The sequence below is a fragment of the Palaemon carinicauda genome, chromosome 19 (assembly GCF_036898095.1).
Source record: "Palaemon carinicauda isolate YSFRI2023 chromosome 19, ASM3689809v2, whole genome shotgun sequence".
Taxonomy (NCBI): Eukaryota; Metazoa; Arthropoda; class Malacostraca; order Decapoda; family Palaemonidae; genus Palaemon; species Palaemon carinicauda.
In genome coordinates, this window is record NC_090743.1 from 54,110,783 (window position 1) to 54,133,872 (window position 23,090).

At 35.4% G+C, this 23,090-nt stretch overlaps 1 protein-coding gene across 1 annotated transcript in view; it reads right to left on the bottom strand.

The window, feature by feature from the left end:
* LOC137658248 (uncharacterized) overlaps positions 1-23,090 on the bottom strand; it is a 100,017-nt gene that overhangs the window by 59,213 nt on the left and 17,714 nt on the right. Inside the window, exons 4-5 of the mRNA XM_068392926.1 lie at positions 15,689-15,813; positions 9,242-9,441 (exon numbers count right to left, since the gene is read on the bottom strand). Of these exons, the coding sequence (XP_068249027.1) occupies positions 9,242-9,441; positions 15,689-15,813 (325 nt within the window). The remainder of the gene's footprint in view (positions 1-9,241; positions 9,442-15,688; positions 15,814-23,090) is intronic.

Genomic DNA, 23,090 nt, shown 5'->3' on the forward strand with positions numbered 1-23,090 from the left:
CGCTGATAATTGTTCATTTCTGTATTTTCCTGCATGGTTGTGTTTGAATTTTTGTGCCATTCTTGACAGGAACGGATTGTATAAATACTCAAGCTCCAACCAAATAAAAGCTCAGCTGCATTCACAAGAGTCTCTCAATTACAACCAACCTAACTGCTCGCTGGTACATTGGTGACCACAGGAGTGTTCAACTACCTCCCGTGCCTTACTCTTTGATGATGCAAACCTCAAACACTGACTCTGCTATCAACGCCACGCCCCTGAAACTACTGTCCTTTGCCAGCGGAGAAGCGTTGCCTGGTTCCAACGTGCTGAAGTTCAGTTTCGCCTAGATGGCATAACTCGGTCAAGCACCAAAGCTGATTATGTTCTTGCTGCCATTCCAAGAGACACTTTCTTGGATATCTCTGATTGGCTGTGTGAACAAGGGGACACCCCCATAACGTACGAAGACCTAAAATCATACCACCTGGAGCAGTTCTCTCCATCACCGGTCACCAACATCGTGAAACCTTTTCAGCACTCTCAACAACTGTTGGGGGACCAAAAGGCTTTGCTCGCCCTCAGGGAAATGACCAGTATTACTCATGTGCAACCTGCCGCTGATGTCTCTCCTTTATGGACAGCCACTTCACCGCCTTTTAGACTTCCATTAACGCCTCCTCTCCTGACGAATTGAACAACTATTCAACATCGACCAAATTTGACATGAATGCGGTAGGACATGGACGCTCACGCTGTGTCGTGCCGGAGCTCTGACAAAGCCCCACACCACCAATATATACTACAACTTGATTATGCCCAACCACCGGCCTCTCCAGCCACTCACCGACGCCCATTGGCTGCATTTATACCAGTACCACTCCAAATCTACTGAAATCCACCTGGTAGCTGCCAACTGATCTGTGATACCCACCCACGGTTATGAAGCCCTCACATTATTGTTTGGAAGCGCCAAATATATTTGGAAATTTCTCGTTGCTGACGTCACATTGTCAATACTCGCTCTGGACTTCCTCTCACATTTCCGCCTCCTGGTCGACGTAGCTTACTGATAGTTAGTTAATTTGGATTCGTACTCCCCAACGACTCTCCAACCAACCCCCACTGGCTTTTCACTCCACATCAGTGCAACCACGAATGCCTTCGTCCACCTCCTCATATCGTACCCGGAAGTTTTCCATCCAGAACGTTGTCAAACGTCCACAGTTCCCGCAAAATATAGTATTTATCACCATATCAAGATGACGGGTCACCCAGTGTTCATCAGCTTCAGACGTATGGCACCAGATCGTTTGGCAGCAGCTAAACAAATTTTCGCCAAAATGGAAGAAATTGACCTTTGCCAAAAGGCCTCAATTCCATGGTCGCCACCCTTACACATTGTTCTGAAGAAAGATGGCTCTCTATGTTCATGAGGGGATTACAGGTGCCTGAACATGCAGACAGAACCAGATCGCTAGCCCCTCCCAAACCTTGCCGACATGATCTAATAATTGCATAAAGCAAAGGTTTTCGCCGCACTCGACCTTCTGAAGGTGTATTATCAGGTAACCATGAACCCAGAAGACATCCCCAAGACTGCCATCAACACCCCTTTCGGTACATACTCCTTCAATTACTCCTGTTTTGGCCTTCTTAATGCTGGGGCCACTTTTCAACAGCATCTTAGGGGACCTCCCCTTCTGTGTATTTTATGGGGACGACATACTTATGTTCTCTTCTTCCAAAGAGGAACACCGACGTTATCTACACATCATACTCGCCCCCTACAACAGAACAGCCTTCTAGTTCAGGAAGACAGGTGTACCTTTGATGCCAATAAAGTATTGTTCTTAAGGCACTGCATTACTCTTAAATGAGTCAACTGGCTCCCTGAGAAGGTAGCAGCCCTTCAGAACCTCCCCACGTCTTCGACCATCAAAGCACTGCAAGAATTCTTGGACATGATCAACTACTATCACCGTTTCTTGCCAGCCATCGCCGACACTCTTGCCCCCCTCTATGCCTCCCTCAAGGGCAAGCCAAAAGACCTGAAGTGGGGTACCCTTCAAGAATCTGTCTTCTACACCGCAAAGAATGTCCTATTAACCACTGCTGCTGTCACTTTTCTTGTGCCTCATGCACCTCTAATTCTCTCCGCTGATGGCAGCAACGACACTATTGGGGCAGCCCTTGAGCAGGTGGTCAACGGCTTGCACCATTCATTGGCTTTCTTCAGTAGAAAACTGTCCAAGGCAGAATCCGGCTACTCTACCTTCGACCGCGAATTGCTGGCGGTGCATTTGACTGTCCGTCACCTTCGCCCCTTTCATCATTCGCATGTACCACATGCCTTTGGTGCACGCCTTCACTCGACAGTCCGACGTCTCGTCCGCCCGTCAATGCCGATATCTCTCCACCATGGTTGAATACAATTGCTCTCTTGTAAGTCCCCTGGGAAAATGAATCTTGTTGCTGATGCCCTGTCAAGAAACACATTGGCTGCCATTCACCTGGGATTGGTTTACAACGCCTTGGCCGAAGCCTAACGAAAAGATCCAGAGTACAAAGCATGTAGGACATCCTGCACATCCCTCCATTAGGAGGACATCCCTCTTGATGACTCCAACGCCACCCTCCTTTGTGACACCAGTACTGGTAGAACTAGACAGTGGATACTTTCTCCCATGCACCGACAGGTGTTTGATTTCATTTATGGCCTTTAACATCCCTAGCACTGTTCTACTACACAGCTACTGAAGACGAAGTTCATTTGGCATGGCATCACTAAAGATGCTAAGGATTGGGTCTGCGCCTGTACTTCAAGTCAAACCTCAAAAGTGCATCGACACACGGATTCAGGAGTGGGCCCCTTTCATCAATCTCAGCAGTGCTTTGCCCACATTCACATCGACGTTGTAAGTCCCCTACCCACATCACAAGGACATCGTTACCTGTTTACCGTGATGGACTGCTTCACTCCTTGGCTTGAAGCCATTCCTATGGAGAATGTAACGTCTGACTCATGTACATCTGCCTTACTCTCAGGATGGATAGCGAGATTTGGTATCTCTGACCATATTGCTTACGTCAGGGGTATCACTTTTACCTCTCATTTGTGAACATCATTAGCAAATCTCCTGGGTATCACCCTCCAGTATGGTTGAAAGTTTTCACTGTACCGTCAAAGCAGCTTTGATGTCCCGCTGCAAGGAATCCAACTGGTTTACCAAGCTTCCCTGGGTCCTCCTAAGACTAAGGACCACTCCTAAAGATGCCCTGGATGTCTCTACAGGTGAAATGGTGTATGGCGACCTGTTAGTCGTCTCTGCCAATTTTTTTCTGTCTGCAACCTCTTCCTACGTTACATTGTAGGAAAATTTACTCCATGCCGCCAGCCTTACAAGCCCCCAGATAAGCAACACAAACCGAGAGATCTGCACTCATCGACACGTTTTCCTGGGCAATGACACTAGCAAGCAACTGTTAACGCCCCCTTACATAGGCCCTTTCCTTGTGATCCGTTGTATACCGATAGCTTTCCTCCTTAACACACATGGCAAAGACGACTGGGTCTCCATTGATCTCCTAATACCTGCATATCTCCTGCCATATGACCCACCTACAGTATGCATCTCAGGAGCAGGGCGCCCTATTTCCCATGTACCGCTCGTGTATCACAAATGCTCGTATAATGTAGCGATATTTCTTAGGTTTTATATATTGTCGTTATCGCTCTCCCTTCTCACTGATAACGTGTTCATTCCTGTATTTTCCTGCACCATTCTGTTTTAATTTTTTGTGCCGTTCTTGGCTAGAATGGGTTGGATAAATACTGAACCTCCGACCAAATAAAGTTCAGTTGCATTCACGAGAATTTCTCAGATACAACCTAACTGCTCACCGGTACAAGTGATGCATGCTCAACATAGGCCTACACACTACACAGAAGGTTCATCAGGAGCTCGCTGAGTCGTAAAATACTGCGTCGGCCACTTTTATCTGGATAGTACGCCAGTGCTTTATGTAAATCAAGGCAATAATTTTCCAATGCATCTTTTACGAAATATATCAATGCCTTCTCCCGCTTTCCTTTTCTAACACCTAGTTCTTATGAATTATATAAATTTTTCCTTAAAATATCAACATACTTTGATCTATATTCACCTGTAATAACTTTTATTTTATCAATTCTTTGTATTTCCACATTTCTCACCAATTTCAATATTTTCTCTTTCATTCATATTCATTATCCGCACTTTAATTCAATATTTTGTTACCTTTTATATATCATGATCTTTAACTCCAGGACAGTTCAAGTCTTTTTCCGAATCTTTAACAAACATCTTAATAACTGTCTTCCTTTGTTATTTATGTGATCTACCTTTTCATTCAATTTACCATCACTTAACCACACATTAACTTTCAAAATATCATACCATTGATCGTTCATGAATGACGGAGGTAAGGGACAGTGACAATACCCTCGAGACTAAGCATATATATATATATATATATATATATATATATATATATATATATATATATATATATATATATATCTTATTAGTGTTCGAGCCCATCTCCACCCAAGATAGGACAGGCGAGGGCCAGGCAATGGCTGCTGGTGACTCAGCAGGTAAACCTATAGGCTCCCCCAAAGCAAGGATGGTGAGTTGCAGACCCTACAAGAAATTATAGAGCTTGAGCAGGTCTTGAATCCCAGTTCAGCAAAACGCCAGGCATGGACGTTTCCAATAGGCTACCACAACCTTACAAACTTTCTTACATGGCAAGATTCCACCTTTCCACGTTTATGTCGACATTTATTATTGGTAGCTTAGAGGGAATAATTTATACATAAAACACTGAAGATCGTTTAACAATTTTAAATTTAGCTTTCCTTTCACATATTCATCCCACACCTTTCCTATAATAAAAATAAATAAAAAATTAAAAGCTATAGTAGAGCGTTACTTAACAGAGCGCTTAATGATGGCTTTAGTTCTACCTCTAATCCATCTGCAATCATCAATTATCAGACCAAATGGAAGGGTACGATACAAAGGTCCCAAGTAATTGTCTTAATGGTAATTACTTGCAAAAAAAGTCTGGCAATAACCAAAATAACTCTAATTACATCCCTTTCATCCTTCAATCATCCGTAAGGGAAACTCTTCTATAAATTGAGGTATCTTTTGAACAAGATAAACTGAAGACTTTTTCAGTATTCATAATTTGGAAATAGATATTATCGTGATTATATCATCAAAGAAAATTCTTGAAATCGAAGATTTCAACCGCTTATAAATACTGACCAGAGTCGTGTAATTTCTGTCATTTATTTCAGGATTAACTCTTTGTTATAATACCAAAATAGAAGCGTTCCCTACGATAAGTAATCACCTAGTTATTATTAAATATTTGCAATTATTGGTCAAATCTTTTTTTCCCACAGTGTGTGTATGCATGTTGTATACAGTATGTACAGTATGTGTATATACTGTATATGTATATATATATATATATATATATATATATATATATATATATATATATATATATATATATATATATATATATATATATATATATATTCTATTATATTCTATTATATTTATATGAATATATATATATATATATATATATATATATATATATATATATATATATGTATATATCATTATCAGCCGCTACTCATCCACTGCAGAACAAAGGGCTAAGAAATGTCCTCTCACTCCCGCTTGTTTATGGTCTTCCTGTGCCAGTCCACACCCGCAAACTTCCTTAGTTATTCTTAATGTCCAGCTACTGTCTTTCATTCTCATTATATGTCCTTCCCTTGTCCATTTCTTTTTCTTACAAGCTGTTACAATATCCTCTACTTTAGTTTACTCACGTATACGTATTGCTTTTTTTGGCCTTCAGTGTTATTCAAATCATTATTCTTTCAATAGCTCTTTGAGTTGTAATGAGCTTATGTTCTGGTAGGACCATCTCATTAAATATTTCATTTCTTAGAGAAAGTGGCATTTTACTTTTCATAATCTCCTTTTGTTAACCAAATGCTCATAATTCCATGATTATCCTTCTTTTAATTTCTGTCTCATGTACGTAGCCTGTATTCATTAACAATCTCTAGAGGCTCGTCCATAACTCTTATTTGTTGTCTCTCTACATTTTCATTGAACATTATCTTAGTTTTACTCCTATTCAAGATTCACTAAACACAACTATGTCATCTAAAAATCTTAAATTGATAAGGTATTCCTCATTAATATCAATTCCTACATTTTCCCGATCTAAGTTCTTAAAAGTCTCTTTTAAGCCTGCTGTTAATAATTTAGGAGGGATGCAGTCTCCCTGTCTAACTCCTTTCTCAATCGGAATTTTGTTGAAATCTTTATGTAGTTTTAGGATTGCTGTAATTCCTGTACACCTATATATATCTTCAAGTGTTCTAACATAAGATTCTTCTATGCCTTGTTTTTGAAGGGATTTCATTACTGCTGATGTTTTGACGTAATCAAAAGCTTTGTCATAGTCTATAAATGCCGTACATAGTGATTTATCATACTATGTTGATTTTTCCCTTAGCTGGGTAATTACATCGATATGGTCAGTTTTTGAATACACACTTCTAAAGCCTGCCTGCTCTATTGGTTGATTAAAGTCTAGCTGCCTTTCTATTCAGCCTGATATGATCTTTGTAAATATTTTATATAACTTATCGGGCGGATATTTTTCAGGTCTTTAGTACCTCACTTTTTGTGAATTAGTATAATGATAAAATTTTTCTGATCTGTAGGTATAGAGCATTCTTGTAGACATTACATTAAATATGATTTGATCTAAATACTACCTCATGGTGAAGTACATATACATATACTCTATAAAATTACGAACTGGCAACTCCCTATGTTTGCAGGTGTGAGTGTAGTTTTGATCGTGGTGGAACCAGTCTTATCCGGTTTGCAACGTTACACCATTAAGTTTTGTGTTAAACTTGAGAAAACCAAACAAAAAGCTTATGGAATGTTAAAGGAGGCCTATGGGGATGAACAGATGAGCCAAGCAAGTTTATATCGGTGGTTCAGCAGGTTTTCTGAAGGAAATGAACAGGTTGAGTATGAACCCAGATCTTGTGCACTGAAAAGTGCACACAAGGAGGAAAACATTGATGAAATGTAAAGGTTAGTGATGCAAGACCGTCGAATATCTGTGAGGATGATATCTGAAGCTGTTGGTATTAGTACTGGCATAGTAGACACAATTCTGACCGAAGATTTGAAGCTCCACAAAGTCTGTGCAAAATTCGTGCTGAAGATCCTCTCCGGCGACTAGAAGCAGTTTCGTGTGGAATGTTGCACTGACATTCTCGAAATGATAGAGGCTGATTTAGTTTTCCTGAATAAGGTAGTGACTTGCAACAAGAGTTGGATGTTCACCTATGACCCTGAGAGCAAACATCAGAGTGCTCAGTGGAAGCACGCGACCCTCTCCTAGGCCCCAAAAAAGAAAAGATGCTCCAAGTTTCCCTGAAACTTGACACGTGTTCTCAGATTGGCAAACCAGATAAGACTGGTTCCACCACGTTCAAAACTGCACTTAGACCAGCAAACGTAGGAAGTTACCTTGAAGTAGTATTTCAATCAAATCATATTTAATGTCTCTCCTGACATTTTCTCGTTACTAATTGAACGTACCTCGTATATATCTCTTTTTGAGTGGGGATACTTTAAAGTGGTAAAAAGGTTTGCATATCACCATGATCAGCAAATCTAGATTAGTCAGGGCCACCGATACTAGACTGGTTTGCTGTAAGCGATCAGAAGATATTCTCCTACCATCATCAATCTGCACTGGCCAGCGTGGTGATGAAAATCAGCCAAACCCCATGAATAAGGACATGTCTGTGCCTTTGTCCTTCAGTGGACTAAAAACGGCTGCATTTGTTGTTGTTGTATATATATATATATATATATATATATATATATATATATATATACATATATATATATATTTATATATATATATATATATATATATATATATATATATATATATATATATATATATATGTCTATTTACGCAGGTGCAAGTGTATTTGTATATATGTATCTATATACATACATGAATACATATTGACTTTATACAGTATGTATGAAATACTGTATACTTATGTGTTTATACGGTATATATATATATATATATATATATATATATATATATATATATATATATATATATATATATATATATATATAAATATGTATATATATACACACACACACACATATATATATATATATATATATATATATATATATATATATATATATATATATATATATATATATATCTTATTCCTTCACCAACTTTGTTGCGGCGAACGTTATCTTTTGATAGGCGTTGTCTGTCTTTATGTTTGTGTTTCGCATAACCCAAAAATTTTTTGACCGAATCTCATGAAATTTGGTGAGACGATTTGCCATGATCCAAGGACAAATTGATTAGTTTTTGGTAGTAATTGGGTCAAGACGTCAAGGTTACGTAAAAGTAAAAATGTCTTTTTGCTAAGTCATGGTCAATTTCTATCCAATTTATATGAAACTTGTTATATACATCATGATATGGTTATTTCATTAACCGTATTTTTGTATTTCTTTGTTTGTATGTCTCTCTGTTTACAATTCACATAACTTAAAAACTATCGTACCTAATCTCATGAAATTTGGTGGGATAATTGGCCATGATCCAAGAACACTGTGATTAGATTTTGGAATTGATTGAGTCAAAGATCAAGGTCAAGGTAACGAAAAGGTAAGAAACATCTTTTTGCTATATTGGGGTCAATTCTTATCAAATTTGCATGAAAATGGTGCCAAAATGTGCACAATTAAAATTGACTATCTTGAAATATACAATATGATATAGGCGAAGGTATGCGCTCTACCGAATGCCTGTTCTAGTCTTTCATGAAGGAGGTTACACGGGAACCCTGGTCCTTTTTTTACCTAAGCAGGTCCTTTGAATACTGAGGATGGTAATCCGCTGCCCTTTGTCTCAGGCCATGCAAAAGTTGCAACCCATTTACTGGTTGAACTTATGGACGATACAATGGGGGAAGAATGTATGTATGTATGTATGTATGTATGTATGTTATTTTCTACAAATTCCCGTCATAGGGAATAAACCCCGAATTTTGCTCCACTGAAGCTAAAAGCTCAATTTAAAAACAACGGACCCAAACTCTTACCTGAGACTGCAGCTGGTTCTTGCCTGGTCTTGAAGGTGGTCCCTTCTTATCTTGCTGCTGTTTGGACTGATCTCTCGGCGTCTGTTGCTGCTGCTGCTGTTTCTGCTGCTGACCCTTGGCCACGTGATCCAGCTGCTTAGAGAGTTTCGTGGTGAAGTCAGCCTCGAATCTTCCCTGTTTTCTCTTGCCTGTACCTCGGACTGAAATGATTGATTATATTTATACGATTAATGTTTAATCAATGAGTATGTTAACACGGTGATTAAATTAATTTGTAGAATAATTCAATCTAATGCCAATGGCATAATGAACAAGAGTTAATATATTTAGAGTAATTGCACAAATAGAATACATACCGCAATATTCATTCTAGTGGAAAAGTCATCATTAAAGCTATAAAGTGCTTCAGAAAGCTCACAATAAAATTGAAAAATCAATTTCCAACATACTACTAACCATGAAAAGGTTTTCGTTTCTAAATTGCAAAAGACGTATTGCCAGAAAGATTATTACTATTTATTTTGATTCTTATTTGGAAATGGACACAATACTTGTAAAGATAATCGGCTACTATCAGTTATCAAAAAGATCAAAGTCGATGGTATAATTGTTCTAAAAGTGCAACAAACCTTAGTTGTCTGTAATAAGCGACAATGGGTCACAATGATACCTGCCCCAAACCCAATCGCATACAATAAAGATAGACCGTGATCCATTACCTGCCCAATATATCTGCTAATATACTGCCATTATTATGGTACTTCTTTCCCTTTAAAACACGATTTTCATATTACTTAAAAATCAGTCTTGAGCAGTTCCAGCAACAATTAAATCCCATTAAAAAATCGTAAATATGGTCGTAAAATCTTTCAACTTTCTGTAAACATTATAACAGCTCTCTAAAGTCTCAGTATTCAAACATTCAAACTTCTGCATTAGTGACATACTTCCTTTCAATCTTTTTTTTTCGAAACAAGTACCGTTATGTATAAAAATATGCCATTATAACATATATACAGGTTTAGAGGATGTTGACAACTGCAATGAATGCTTCAAAATCAGCAAACTTCAAAATAAATTTGCAATGATATTTTCGATTAGAGCTCAAAAACCATTTAATACCCTATTTAAAGAAAAACTACACTAACCAAGAGATCAAAAACAGAACTTACCAATAACTCAACCCTTATACCGAAAGTAGTTTTGTCTAAAGAAGAGAACATTTTCATTGCTGAAACATTTATATCTAAAGGTACATTACAAAATAAGAACCCCGGCTGGGACAAGGAAGTTTAATCTGATAAGAGGAGGGGTACCTCAAGACAGAACTATCAGGTATTCCTCGTTATTTCAGAAGACTTTTAAAATCCCTCATATTTCTAGAGGAAAAATATATGCATTCATAATGCAAGTTATACTTTTTATAAGTTAATATTCTTCCATCTGGACTACCACTATAAGTAATCAATATCTTCAAAACTGAATAAATAATTTCTATTGGTACTAGTCAGACAGGTGTAAGTGAAAGAACATGTTGAAACCCTGAGCTATTCAAAATGTCCATATCAGACCATTTTAACCAGTCTCTCTATTGATTAAAGTCCGACACAGCATAAATGGAAAGCTTGTAGACATTTATATTTATCTAAATCGTCATTATTAGATGATTTTCACCAGTCTATCCATTGGTGAAAGTCTGACAAGTCTGAAATGAGTAAGTGGATAAAACACATAGACATCCCAATCTATTTAAACTGTATTAAATAATTTTAACCAGTTTCTCTTGTAAAATGCACAATGACCAACCAACGCCCGTCTTTCTTGTGGCAGTACACGAAACCATCCGTCCACCTCCTCCCCAATTACGATCTTCAAGTAATGTCTTTTCCCCCTTTGGCAACAAATCTCTCCAAATACCACGATTTCTTTCTTGCACGAAAGGGATTTTAAGAAGAAGAAGAAGAAATCCCGTAGAAATGCAGCTACAGCAGTCTGACCTGAATGCGGACAAACACTGGGACAGTTTCGGGATTATGGGAATAATCTTTGAATGAGCAGGGGAGCAAGTTAGCATCTCACTCTTTCTTTGTGTCTCTCAGGACATGAAGGAATTATGCAGACTACTGCTTATGAATATTTACAAAAAAAAAAAAGGAACAATTCATTTATGAGACAGGTCAAAGCAGTATGTAATTGACAATTAACTCATATATATATATATATATATATATATATATATATATATATATATATATATATATATGTGTGTGTGTGTATATATATGTACATATATATATACATATATGTATATATATATATATATATATAAATATATATATATATATATATATATATATATATATATATATATATACACACACTCTCACACCCATATATATATATATACATACATATATATATATATATATATATATATATATATATATCTATATATATATATATATATATATACACTTACACACACCCATATATATATATATATATATATATATATATATATATATATATATATATATATATATATTGTGTGTGTGTGAGAGAGAGAGAGAGAGAGAGAGAGAGAGAGAGAGAGAGAGAGAGAGAGAGAGAGAGAGAGAGAGAGAGAGAGAGAGAGAGAGAGAGAGAGATGTTATAAACATGGGAAAAATTCAATATCTACTTGAAACAAAATATCGATAAAGATATTTCAAGAAAATTATAGGACCATTTCCCACCAATTTTGGAGAAATTACACTAAAATCTGCCAGTCTTTCTGGGTTGGGTAATTTACCCAAACGAAAAGGAATTACAAAGTTCTTTAAAATACCCCAAACAATATCTCGCCTGACAACTTTCCCCTGACAAAGCCTGACTGATGAGCTGACCTGATCCGCTTGGACGGATCGAGTTGACCTCGGCGTTGGCAGATCTAATGCCATAATGGGTCACGTAGGGTCTCAGTAAAATGGATGCTGTATGAGACAAATTCTAATATAAGTTTGCCTTTTCTAAAAGTATTGTTTTATCTGTTTTCCTCATGAACTTTAAGGCATCTTTGCACTATTGTTAGCTCTATTTTGAACGAATATAATCATTTTTTTTTATTTTGCATGTATTCTTATATCTATCTTATCTTTGTTTTTCGCATTATTTTCTAGCATCTTCGTACGATTGTTAGTAATGTTTTGAACAATTCTAATTCTAATAATTTCCTATTTTCATAAGTATTTTCTATTCTCATTGTAAAAATCATTACGAAATGATTTTTTGCTTTAAAATGTTATATATTACGAAATTTTACCAACAAATGAAATTGATATTTAGCCTCACGTAAAATATATATATGAAATGTAAGAAAAATTGTTCAAGAATTTAACGGCAGTTTGCATTGCTTAAAACATCACAAAATAATAAAATGTTTATCTGTGCCAGTGACAACAAGTCAGAGAAATATATTGAAAAAGATAAAAGGAAAAAAGGAAAATAAAAAAGCGGATTACGTTGAGGGACAATCTACAGATTACATTGTGTGTTACGACGTAATTCAGAACCAAATAACGTCATGTATTTATGCATTGCAAAGTTGCAACATAGCAACCTTTTACCTTTATCTGGATTGCTATGATTAAAATTGAAAAAAAAAAATAGGAAAGATTATTAAATGAATGTTTTGAGCAATAAATTGACATATTTTTCCATTTGGATCTTCTTTGGTAGATTTTTTTTATTGATCTATTATTATTATTATTATTATTATTATTATTATTATTATTATTATTATTATTATTAATATTATTATTATTATTATTATTATTATTATTATTATTATTAAACTCAAGAAATTGATAATTTTTTTTAACTAAGACCATGAAACTTTTTTATTTGTTTTGACATTACATATACATATGCATACATACACACACAAACACGCACATATAAACAAATATATTTATAAGTATATGTACATATATATATATATATATATATATATATATATATATATATATATATATTATTATTAAATGCTAAGCTACAACCCTAGTTGGAAAAGCAGGATGCTATAAGCCCAGGGGGCCCAACAGGGAAAATAGCCCAGTGAGGAAAGGAAACAAGGAAAAATAAAATATTTTAAGAATAGTAACAACATTAAGATAAATATTTTCTATATAAACTGTAAAAACTTTAACAAAACAAGAGGAAGAGAAACTAGATAGAACAGTGTGCCCGAGTGTACCCTCAAACAAGAGAACTCTAACCCAAGATAGTGGAAGACCATGGTACAGAGGCTATGGCACTACCCAAGACTAGAGAACAATGGTTTGATTTTGGAGTGTCCTTCTCCAAGAAGAGCTGCTTACCATAGCTAAAGAGTCTCTTCTACCCTTACCAAGAGGAGAGTAGCCACTGAACAATTGAAGTGCAGTAGTTAATCCCTTGGGTGAAGAAGAATTGTTTGGTAATGTCAGTGTTGTCAGGTGTATGAGGGCAGACAGAGGAGAATGAGTAAAGAATATGCCAGACTATTCAGTGTATGTGTAGGCAAAGGGAAAGAACCGTAACCAGAGAAGGATCCAATGTAGTACTGTCTGGCCAGTCAAAGGACCCCCTAACTCTCTAGCGGTAGTATCTCAACGGGCGGATGGTGCCTTGGCCAACCTACTATATATATATATATATATATATATATATATATATATATATATATACATATATATATATATATATATATATACATATATATATATATATATATATATATATATATATATATATATATATATATATATATATAATTATATGATTTCTTTACTGTTTCATCCTTATGCATAATATGTGTTTAGATAAAGACGTACTTTAACAAATAGACAATTTTATATAAACTTACAATAGAGCAACTTTAAAAATATAACTGGAACTAAAGTACTGTAAATTTGGGTAACAAACATATAAGAGAGAGAGAGAGAGAGAGAGAGAGAGAGAGAGAGAGAGAGAGAGAATCAACGTCTACATGGGAGCTTATAAATGATGTAAACTGCAACAACTATTGATTATGAGAAAAAGGCGAGATTACCCTCAATTAACTCGACATTGAAGGATATCTTAATGATATAACAACTAGTCTTAAGATCTCCTCATCTACGAGTAACAACTCCTGAGTGTGATTAATAAATCAATCATAATGTATGTAATACTGAACATGAAAAGACCGACCATACAAGTGATTTATATGTAAGCTTTTTATATTTGCGTATTCTTCAGCTTAATTCATTTATTATCAATTCTCCTTGTCAACTCATAGGCACGTGGCTGATCAGCAACCAAGACCCTTCTCCACCTATGCTAGGACCAGGGAGATCTAGTCCATAGTTGCCGATGACTCAGTAGGCGTAACTATGGGTGAATGAGTTCGCGATTTCAAACTTGTAATCTATCAATCATTGAGGTTTGCATGATCTTACAACCAGTTGATTGCAAGACGCCAATCTTCCCACAAGGCTATCATTATTATTATCATTACTAGCTAAGATGGAACCCTAGTTGTAAAAGCAGGATGCTATAAGCCCAAGGGTTCCAACAGGGAAAATAGAACAGTGAGGAAAAGATAAAATAGTGTGCCTAAGTGGTAGACCATGGTGCAGGTGCTATGGCACCACCCAAGACTAGAGAACAATGGTTTGATTTTGGAGTGTCCTAGAATAGCAGCTTACCATAACTAGAGAGTCTCTTCCTGTGTAGCAGTTAACTCTTTGAGTGAACGAGAATTTTCCGGTTATCTTAGTGCTGCCAAGCGTACCGTAATCATCATCATTTTCATAACATAACAGGTTGAAAAAAGGCAAGAAGTAATGGGAGGTATAAAATAAACTTCAATAAATAAAATATAACAATTAAATCAATTTAAATTTTTTTGCACCCCAAGTAAAAGAGCGTTTTTTTTTCAAAGATGATTCCAGTTACTCTTTACTTGAAACAGTCCACAGTACTATGGATTTTTGTAAGTCTTATTAAATAGTTTTTGTTTGGCTTTGATAACTAATAATTAAAAAAATCGATAATCATTAATCCTTCCGTTACATTTTGAGTATCATCAAACATTAGGGGTTGCATAAAACTTCAGAGAGAGAGAGAGAGAGAGAGAGAGAGAGAGAGAGAGAGAGAGAGAGAGAGAGAGAGAGAGAGAGAGAGAGAGAATACATTACAAATGTATGATATTTCAGAGAAAAAAGAAAATACATTTTGGGATGTATAAAATATTTCAGAGAGAGAGAGAGAGAGAGAGAGAGAGAGAGAGAGAGAGAGAGAGAGAGAGAGAGGGCGTAACAATACGCTTAGCAATGCTGAGACGAAGAATTACTTAGAAAGAGCAATACCCCCATTTAACTAAATAAACGGACAAAATAGATTAAGGGAACAAAAAATAGCAACATATCATAAAGGCTTTCTTACTAGCAGGGACAGAAGCGAAGGAGTGTTGGGGCCTCGTTGTTGTCACATCTTGAAGACTTGTGGCTCGGCGTAAGATAGGAAGTCTTGGGCGACGCAAAGGCTCTAGGGTGTCCGGGGTTACACATCTGTAATGAAGGGAAAGAAGATTTTTTAGTCTTTCATTAAAAAAAAAACAAAAAATCTAAGCGGGTGCCACACACAATCACACACACACACACACACACGCTCACACACACACAAACACACACATACACACACACACACACACATATATATATATATATATATATATATATATATACAGAGAGAGAGAGAGAGAGAGAGAGAGAGAGAGAGAGAGAGAGAGAGAGAGAGAGAGAGAGAGAGAGAGAGAGTCTACCACTGTTGAAAATGGTGGCTTACTAACAACACCATCTCATGATTACTTGCTCTGCTAGCCCATCTAATGATATATTCAATATGCACATACACACACATATACATATACATATACTCATTAATCTATGCATACATGCATCCATACATACACACACACACACACACACACATATATATATATATATATATATATATATATATATATATAGAGAGAGAGAGAGAGAGAGAGGAGAGAGAGAGAGAGAGAGAGAGAGAGAGAGAGAGAGAGAGTCTACCACTGTTGAAAATGGTGGCTTACTAACAACACCATCTCATGATTACTTGCTATGCTAGCCCATCTGCACATACACACACATATATACATATACATATACTCATTAATCTATGCATACATACATACATACATACATACATACATACATACATACATGCAAATATATGTACATTTTTCATTCAAAAGTGGTTATAATAACCACGACGTTATCAAACATTCATTAAACAATTCGAGTAATCCAACCACTTTCACAGACCCCCAATCATAATCATCATCATCGCCACCAACAATACCCTAATCCCTCAATTTACAAGATCCTTCGCCTGACTGACAGTAGGAATGAGAAGACTCAATAACATGCAAAAGAGGATTTCTTTCCTGAAAGGACGTTTCTCATTAAGGATTTCCCCGTCACGAAGGAACCTGACCTTGTCTCAGACAGAGGATTTGATCAATTGTTCAATTTACGTGGGAATAGGCAGCCAACAGTATTCGTCATGTGACAGATTGAATTTCTTCTGCGGTTGATATTGGAGATTTTCTGTCGATGCTGATTATTATAATTTTTTATTACAGTTGCCCATGCCGTCCGACGTATGGTGGATATAAGAGATGGGCGAGAAGGGAGAAGGCAAGTTCGTGGATGTTAAGTAAGCTATTGTTCCGAAGCTTTGTTTGTACGGCCGAGTATTATTATTATTATTATTATTATTATTATAATTATAATTATTATTACAAACCCTATTTGGAAAAGCAGGATTCTACAGGCCCAAGGGCTTTAACAAGGAAAAATTGTTCAGTGAGGAAAGGAAATAACTAAACTATTTTAAAAACAATGAATAACGCATATAAAATATCTTGAGATCAGTAACAACGTTAAAACAGATATGACATACATGAATTGTGAACAGCCTGTTCAACTTAACAATTCGCTGCAAGTTTGAGCTTGTGAAGTTCCACCTATTATACTGCCTGATTAGAATGATCATTGCACAGTCTGGTCACATAATAATCCGTCAATGGCTAACCTTTGTAAAACCTCTAAAATAATAAGTTATCATTAAGTTTATGGATATTAATGGCGATGAAAAAATATCGACAAAGACCCTTGTTTCTGTAAGATTTAGATGGCCTTAGTCCATTATGGGCTAATCGGTTTAATCGGTTTGAATAAAATTTAATATTTCCTCTAAGACCTAAGTATAATCAGTTTTCCTTTAGAATTTCGAATTACTCACACTATCTATTTAAAACATACTGTACATGCACGCCTATATATATATATATATATATATATATATATATATATATATATATATATATATATATATATATATATATATATATAATCTTGAAAATTACATTGAGAGCAATGCAGGATTCCTTCGTCAATCAATCTCTCCACATGACACCTTATTGATTTTAGCAATGAAGTGGCGTTACGGTATCGATGATCGATGTCACAAATACATAAATCCCTTACATTATAAATCATAAAGTAAGCCGCAATCATAACACTTTAACCCGTGTATTAGATATATAAATAGTTATATGATGGCTCGGGACTGACAATGTAAATAGATCGGTCACAAACAACACAAACTAAGAATCTTCGATTTCCCTTCTATATTGAAACACGGCTCCTGAAAACTCTCGTTGAAATTAACAAATGAAATTAATTTGGGCGCAGAAGGATATCAGTCCAGCGCTAACCAACTTAGTTATCACGAATGAAAATAATCTAATTTTGATCTATATTACTTATGTCAAAACAGACTCAATGTCACTCTGACGCACAGTTAACTGTTTAAATTAATTCGTGATGGTGCGCTCAACGTAACGCCATAAGCCGATATATTATCTTTTTCAAATAAAGGATAACTAAAGAATAGCTCATCGGTTATTATATTCACAAAATGTCTGTAGCCAATGAATCGAGAGAGAGAGAGAGAGAGAGAGAGAGAGAGAGAGAGAGAGAGAGAGAGAGAGAGAGAGAGAGAGAGAGAGAAGGAAAAGTCTAAATGTCTAAACTTTTATATATATTTTTTCCTTTTAGTATCTTGCTTTCACCTAAAGGTAACATAAATTAAAAGTGATAACAGAGAAAATTAAGATAAGACTTTTCCAACGATTAATGAAAGTTGAAGATTAGAGAAGGCATTCAAACTGAACTGAATAAACTTCTGACACTACTAAGTCATTTTTTTTAAGCTGGCGGTAAATATACACAGCCGATATCATTGAAAGGTTATCTTGCTTTTGATTGGTGCATTTATAAGTATTGTAAATTTCGGGCAATCCCAATCAGATTTAGTGATATTCATCTGCAAATGTATAGTCTAAACTAAAAAAATAAGAGAGTCAATTACCTTATACTCATCACTGCAACATGAAGAATCGAAACATATTTTATCATTACATTATTTATTCAAATTTACCAGACAATCATATGGAAATAACTACCTACTAGCTATATACAGTTTAAAAACCGGCCAGAATGTAATAATAAACAGAAGGATAAAAAAAATAAATGAAGATAAAAAAAAGATACTGATAAACCAAAACCACAATGCATGTAAAAAAAATAAAGGTATATTACTTCAGAAAGATAGTATTGCAAATCATTCTAAACTTCTGAGCGTCTGCAGACCATTTCTCAGAGTTAAATTGAAGGCGACGAAACTTCAGGTACTACCTTATATCAGGAAGTGTAACAGATTTAAATTGACATGTCTGAAGTGGACTAGAAACGTTAGCATTTGTTGTTGCGACATATATGCTGATTATGAAAAGATTCTCTAAATACTTACGTAATAAGAAATGTAATGATAAAGTCTCTTACATTGATTGTAATATACCCTGCAGAATTAATCTACAATTTCCTTCATACAAGTCTTGTCATTGGAGAGTAAGGTATAATTAAATGCATCAGTTACTGTGAATAATATCGAGAAGCTAGGTAGAAAAAAATGATCAAATCAACAAATGTAGAAAAAATGCCTAAACTCATATAGAAATTAGAAATAGGCAGTACTTTCAGATTGCAATGAGAGAGAGAGAGAGAGGAGGGAGAGAGAGAGAGAGAGAGAGAGAGAGAGAGAGAGAGAGGAGAGAGAGAGAGAGAGCCCAGAACTTGAAGGTGAAATGACATTTTTCTAACATAATTAAACAAAATGAAAAGATAAAACACACAGATAAGCATATACAGATGATTGTAAAGAGACTTGAATATAAAAAGAAAAATGAAACAGCTGAAGAATCTTCACCAATTAGGGCATTCAAAAATTATGTAAAATCTACAACTTTTGCAAAACTAAAAATAAATCCTTATTCGATAAAGCCACTTCCCAACTAATGAAAAAACAAAATACGTCTAGCATCTACGGAGGGAGAGAGAGAGAGAGAGAGAGATGAGAGAGAGGAGAGAGAGAGAGAGAGAGAGAGAGAGAGAGAGAGAGACAAATCCTTATTGCACGAAGCCACTTCCCCATTGGTGAAAAGAACAAAGCTTGTCTAGCATCCCTAAAGAGAGAGAGGAGAGAGAGAGAGGAGAGAGAGGAGAGAGAGAGAGAGAGAGAGAGAGAGAGAGAGAGAGAGAGAGAATCGTGCATGGTCGGTGTTACAGCAGAATATAGTTAGCATGCGAAGTACACATTGTTGTAGAAATCGATTGGCCTGCCCTCTGTTGAGACACATGGGGAAACAATAGCTATGCTGACATCTACTTCATGGAGTTTAATAATAAGAAAGGAGACAAACTGATGAGAAGAATAATAAGAAAGAAAATGCAAGGGATGGAAGGAGAAAAACAAATGTAAAAACGATAATAAAGATTATGAAATGTCAGGGGAGGGTGATTATCTAAACAAAGATTAGTAATAAGAAAAACAGTAAGTAATGAGGGTGAATGATAATAAAGATGGAATGAACGATAATAAAGAAAATGTTGTGGAAATAGATTAAGATACAAGTCTAATTAAAGTGATAAGGGCGGATAGGAAATGTCGGGTATGATATTCCAATAAAGGAATAAAATTCTGCAAATGATGATAGACAATAAAATAAGATATAACTAAAAAATGCAATAGAAAGCAATAAGATTAACTGCAATAAATAATTTTGAAAAAATAATTGGTTATTCTCTGAAAATCACAGTCTTTAAAAGAGAAAACAAAAGGAACTACAAAGATGCAAGAGTGAATTAAAAAAGTATAAGCAATTAGTAAAAAACTGTAATTTCTAGATACAAAATCTAAAAAGGATAGTCCAGTTTAATGGTTATTATGATGATAAAATGACGCCACCAAACATTTCAACAAGATATATCATGTTGAAGATGTTGGAAAAAGTTTGACGGAAAACTTTGGAAAAGGAAAAAAATAAGAATGATAAATAAGTCTTGATTACTTTTGAGGGATTTCAAGCATTAAAGCGATGCATTCGTAAAATCTGATTTCAGGCAATACGTCCTTAGACTCTGAATACAGGCATTTCAATCGTAAAACCAGAAGCAGACAATACATCCTTAAAATCTGGATACAGGTATTGCATTTCTGGAACCAAAAGGGGTCAATGCATCCCTGAAATGTGAAATCCTGCAATACACCCTTAAAATCAGAATTCTGGCAATACATCCTCCAAATCTGAATACAAGCTTTGCATTTCTGAAACCAAAAGCAGGCAATAAACCCTTAAATGTGAATTCAGGTAATACACTCTAAAACTCTGAATTCAGGTAATACACCCTGAAAATCTGAATTCTGGCAATGTACCATTAAAATATGAATTCAGGCAATGCATCCTTAAAATCTGAATACAGCATTGCCTTTCTGAAACCAAAAGTAGGCAATACAAACTTAAAATGTGCAATCAGGCAATATATCCTTAAAATCTGAATACACGCAATACATTCTTAAAATCTAAATTTGCATTCCTGAAACCAAAAGCAGGCAATACATCCTTAAAATGTGAATTTAGGCAATACATCCTTAAAATGTAAATTCAGGCACTGCATTCTTGAAACAAACGCAGACAATACACCCTGAAAATGTGAATTCAGGCAATACACTCTTAAAATCTGAATTAAGGCAATACATCCTTAAAATCTGAATACATGCATTGTATTCCTGATACCAAAAACAAAAAACTACACCTTTAAAATCTGAATTCAGGAAATACATCCTTAAAATCAGAATACACGCATTGCAATCCTGAAACCAAAAGCAGTCAATACATCCTTAAAATATGAAGTCAGGCAATGCACCCTTAGAATCCGAATTCTTGTAATGCATCATTAAAATCTGAATACAGGCATTACATTCCTGAAATCAAAAGCACGCAATGCATCCTTAAAATGTGAAAGCAGGCAATGGGCTTTTGAAACCTGAATTCTCGCGATGCATTCTTGAAATCCGAATTCATGTAATGCATTATTAGAATCTGAATACAGGCATTACATTCCTGAAATCAAAAGGACGCAATGCATCCCTAAAATGTAAAGCCAGGCAATGCACTCTTATAAAGCAGGCAATGCATCCTTAAAATGTGAATTCAGTCAATTCACCCTCAAAATCTGAATAAATGCAACACACCATTACATTCTAAATTCAAGTAATACATCTTTAAAATCTGAATACAGGCATTGTATTTCTGATACCAAAAATAAAAAATACACCCTTAAAATCTGAATTCAGGCATTGCATTTCTGAAACCAAAAGCAGGCAATGCACTCTTAAAATCTGAATTCACGCAATAAATTCCTAAAATCTGAATTCATGCAATGCATTCTTATAATCTGAATTTATGTAATGCATTATCAAAATCTGAATACAGGGAATGTATTCCCGAAACCAAAATCAGGCAATGCATCCTTGAAATGGGAAGTCAGGCAATGAATTCTTCAAAATCTGAATTCGCGCAATACATTTTAAAAATCTGAATACAGGCATTACATTCTTGAAACTAAAGCAGGCAATACATCCTTAAAATGTAAATTCAGGCATTGCATTCTTGAATCAAAAGCAGGCAATACATCCTTAAAATGTGAAAGCAGGCAATTTGCTCTTAAAACCCGAATTCAGGGAATACATCCTTTAAATCTGAATACAGGCATTGCATTCCTGAAACTAAAAGCAAGCAATACATCTTTAAAATGAGGATTCAGGCCATACATGATTTGAATCTAAATACAGGTATTGCATTCCTGAAACTAGAAGTAGGCCCAACATCCATAATATCAGAATTAAGGAAATTTCTAAGGTAAGGTCAGCAAGATGTATTTTAAAAGATTATAAAATACACATGCAGCAAAACTAGTTTCAGACTATGAAATAAAGAGAGAAATAGTCTTAAAAATCTTACAAATATTATGAATGAATCTCATCTAGTACTCCAAAATTTCAACCTTTAATATGCAAGAACCAGAGAAATGAAAACAACACTAATAAATTCTCTATGACTCGTCAAATACAATACTTCTAGTAAGTAATGGAAAACACATTCAACATCAAGTCCCACTTCTCAGAACTCTAAACAGAAAATCAATCTCCATGGTACTTCTCGTAATGACTGCCTAGCTTAGGAGACATATTCTCCCTCTCTCTCTCTCTCTCTCTCTCTCTCTCTCTCTCTCTCTCTCTCTCTCTCTCTCTCTCTCTCTCTCCCTCTCTCTCTCTCTCCCAATGCATTTTAAAACATTATAAATTACGGTGCACTGGCATGTATACATATACATATATAATTTTTGAGCAT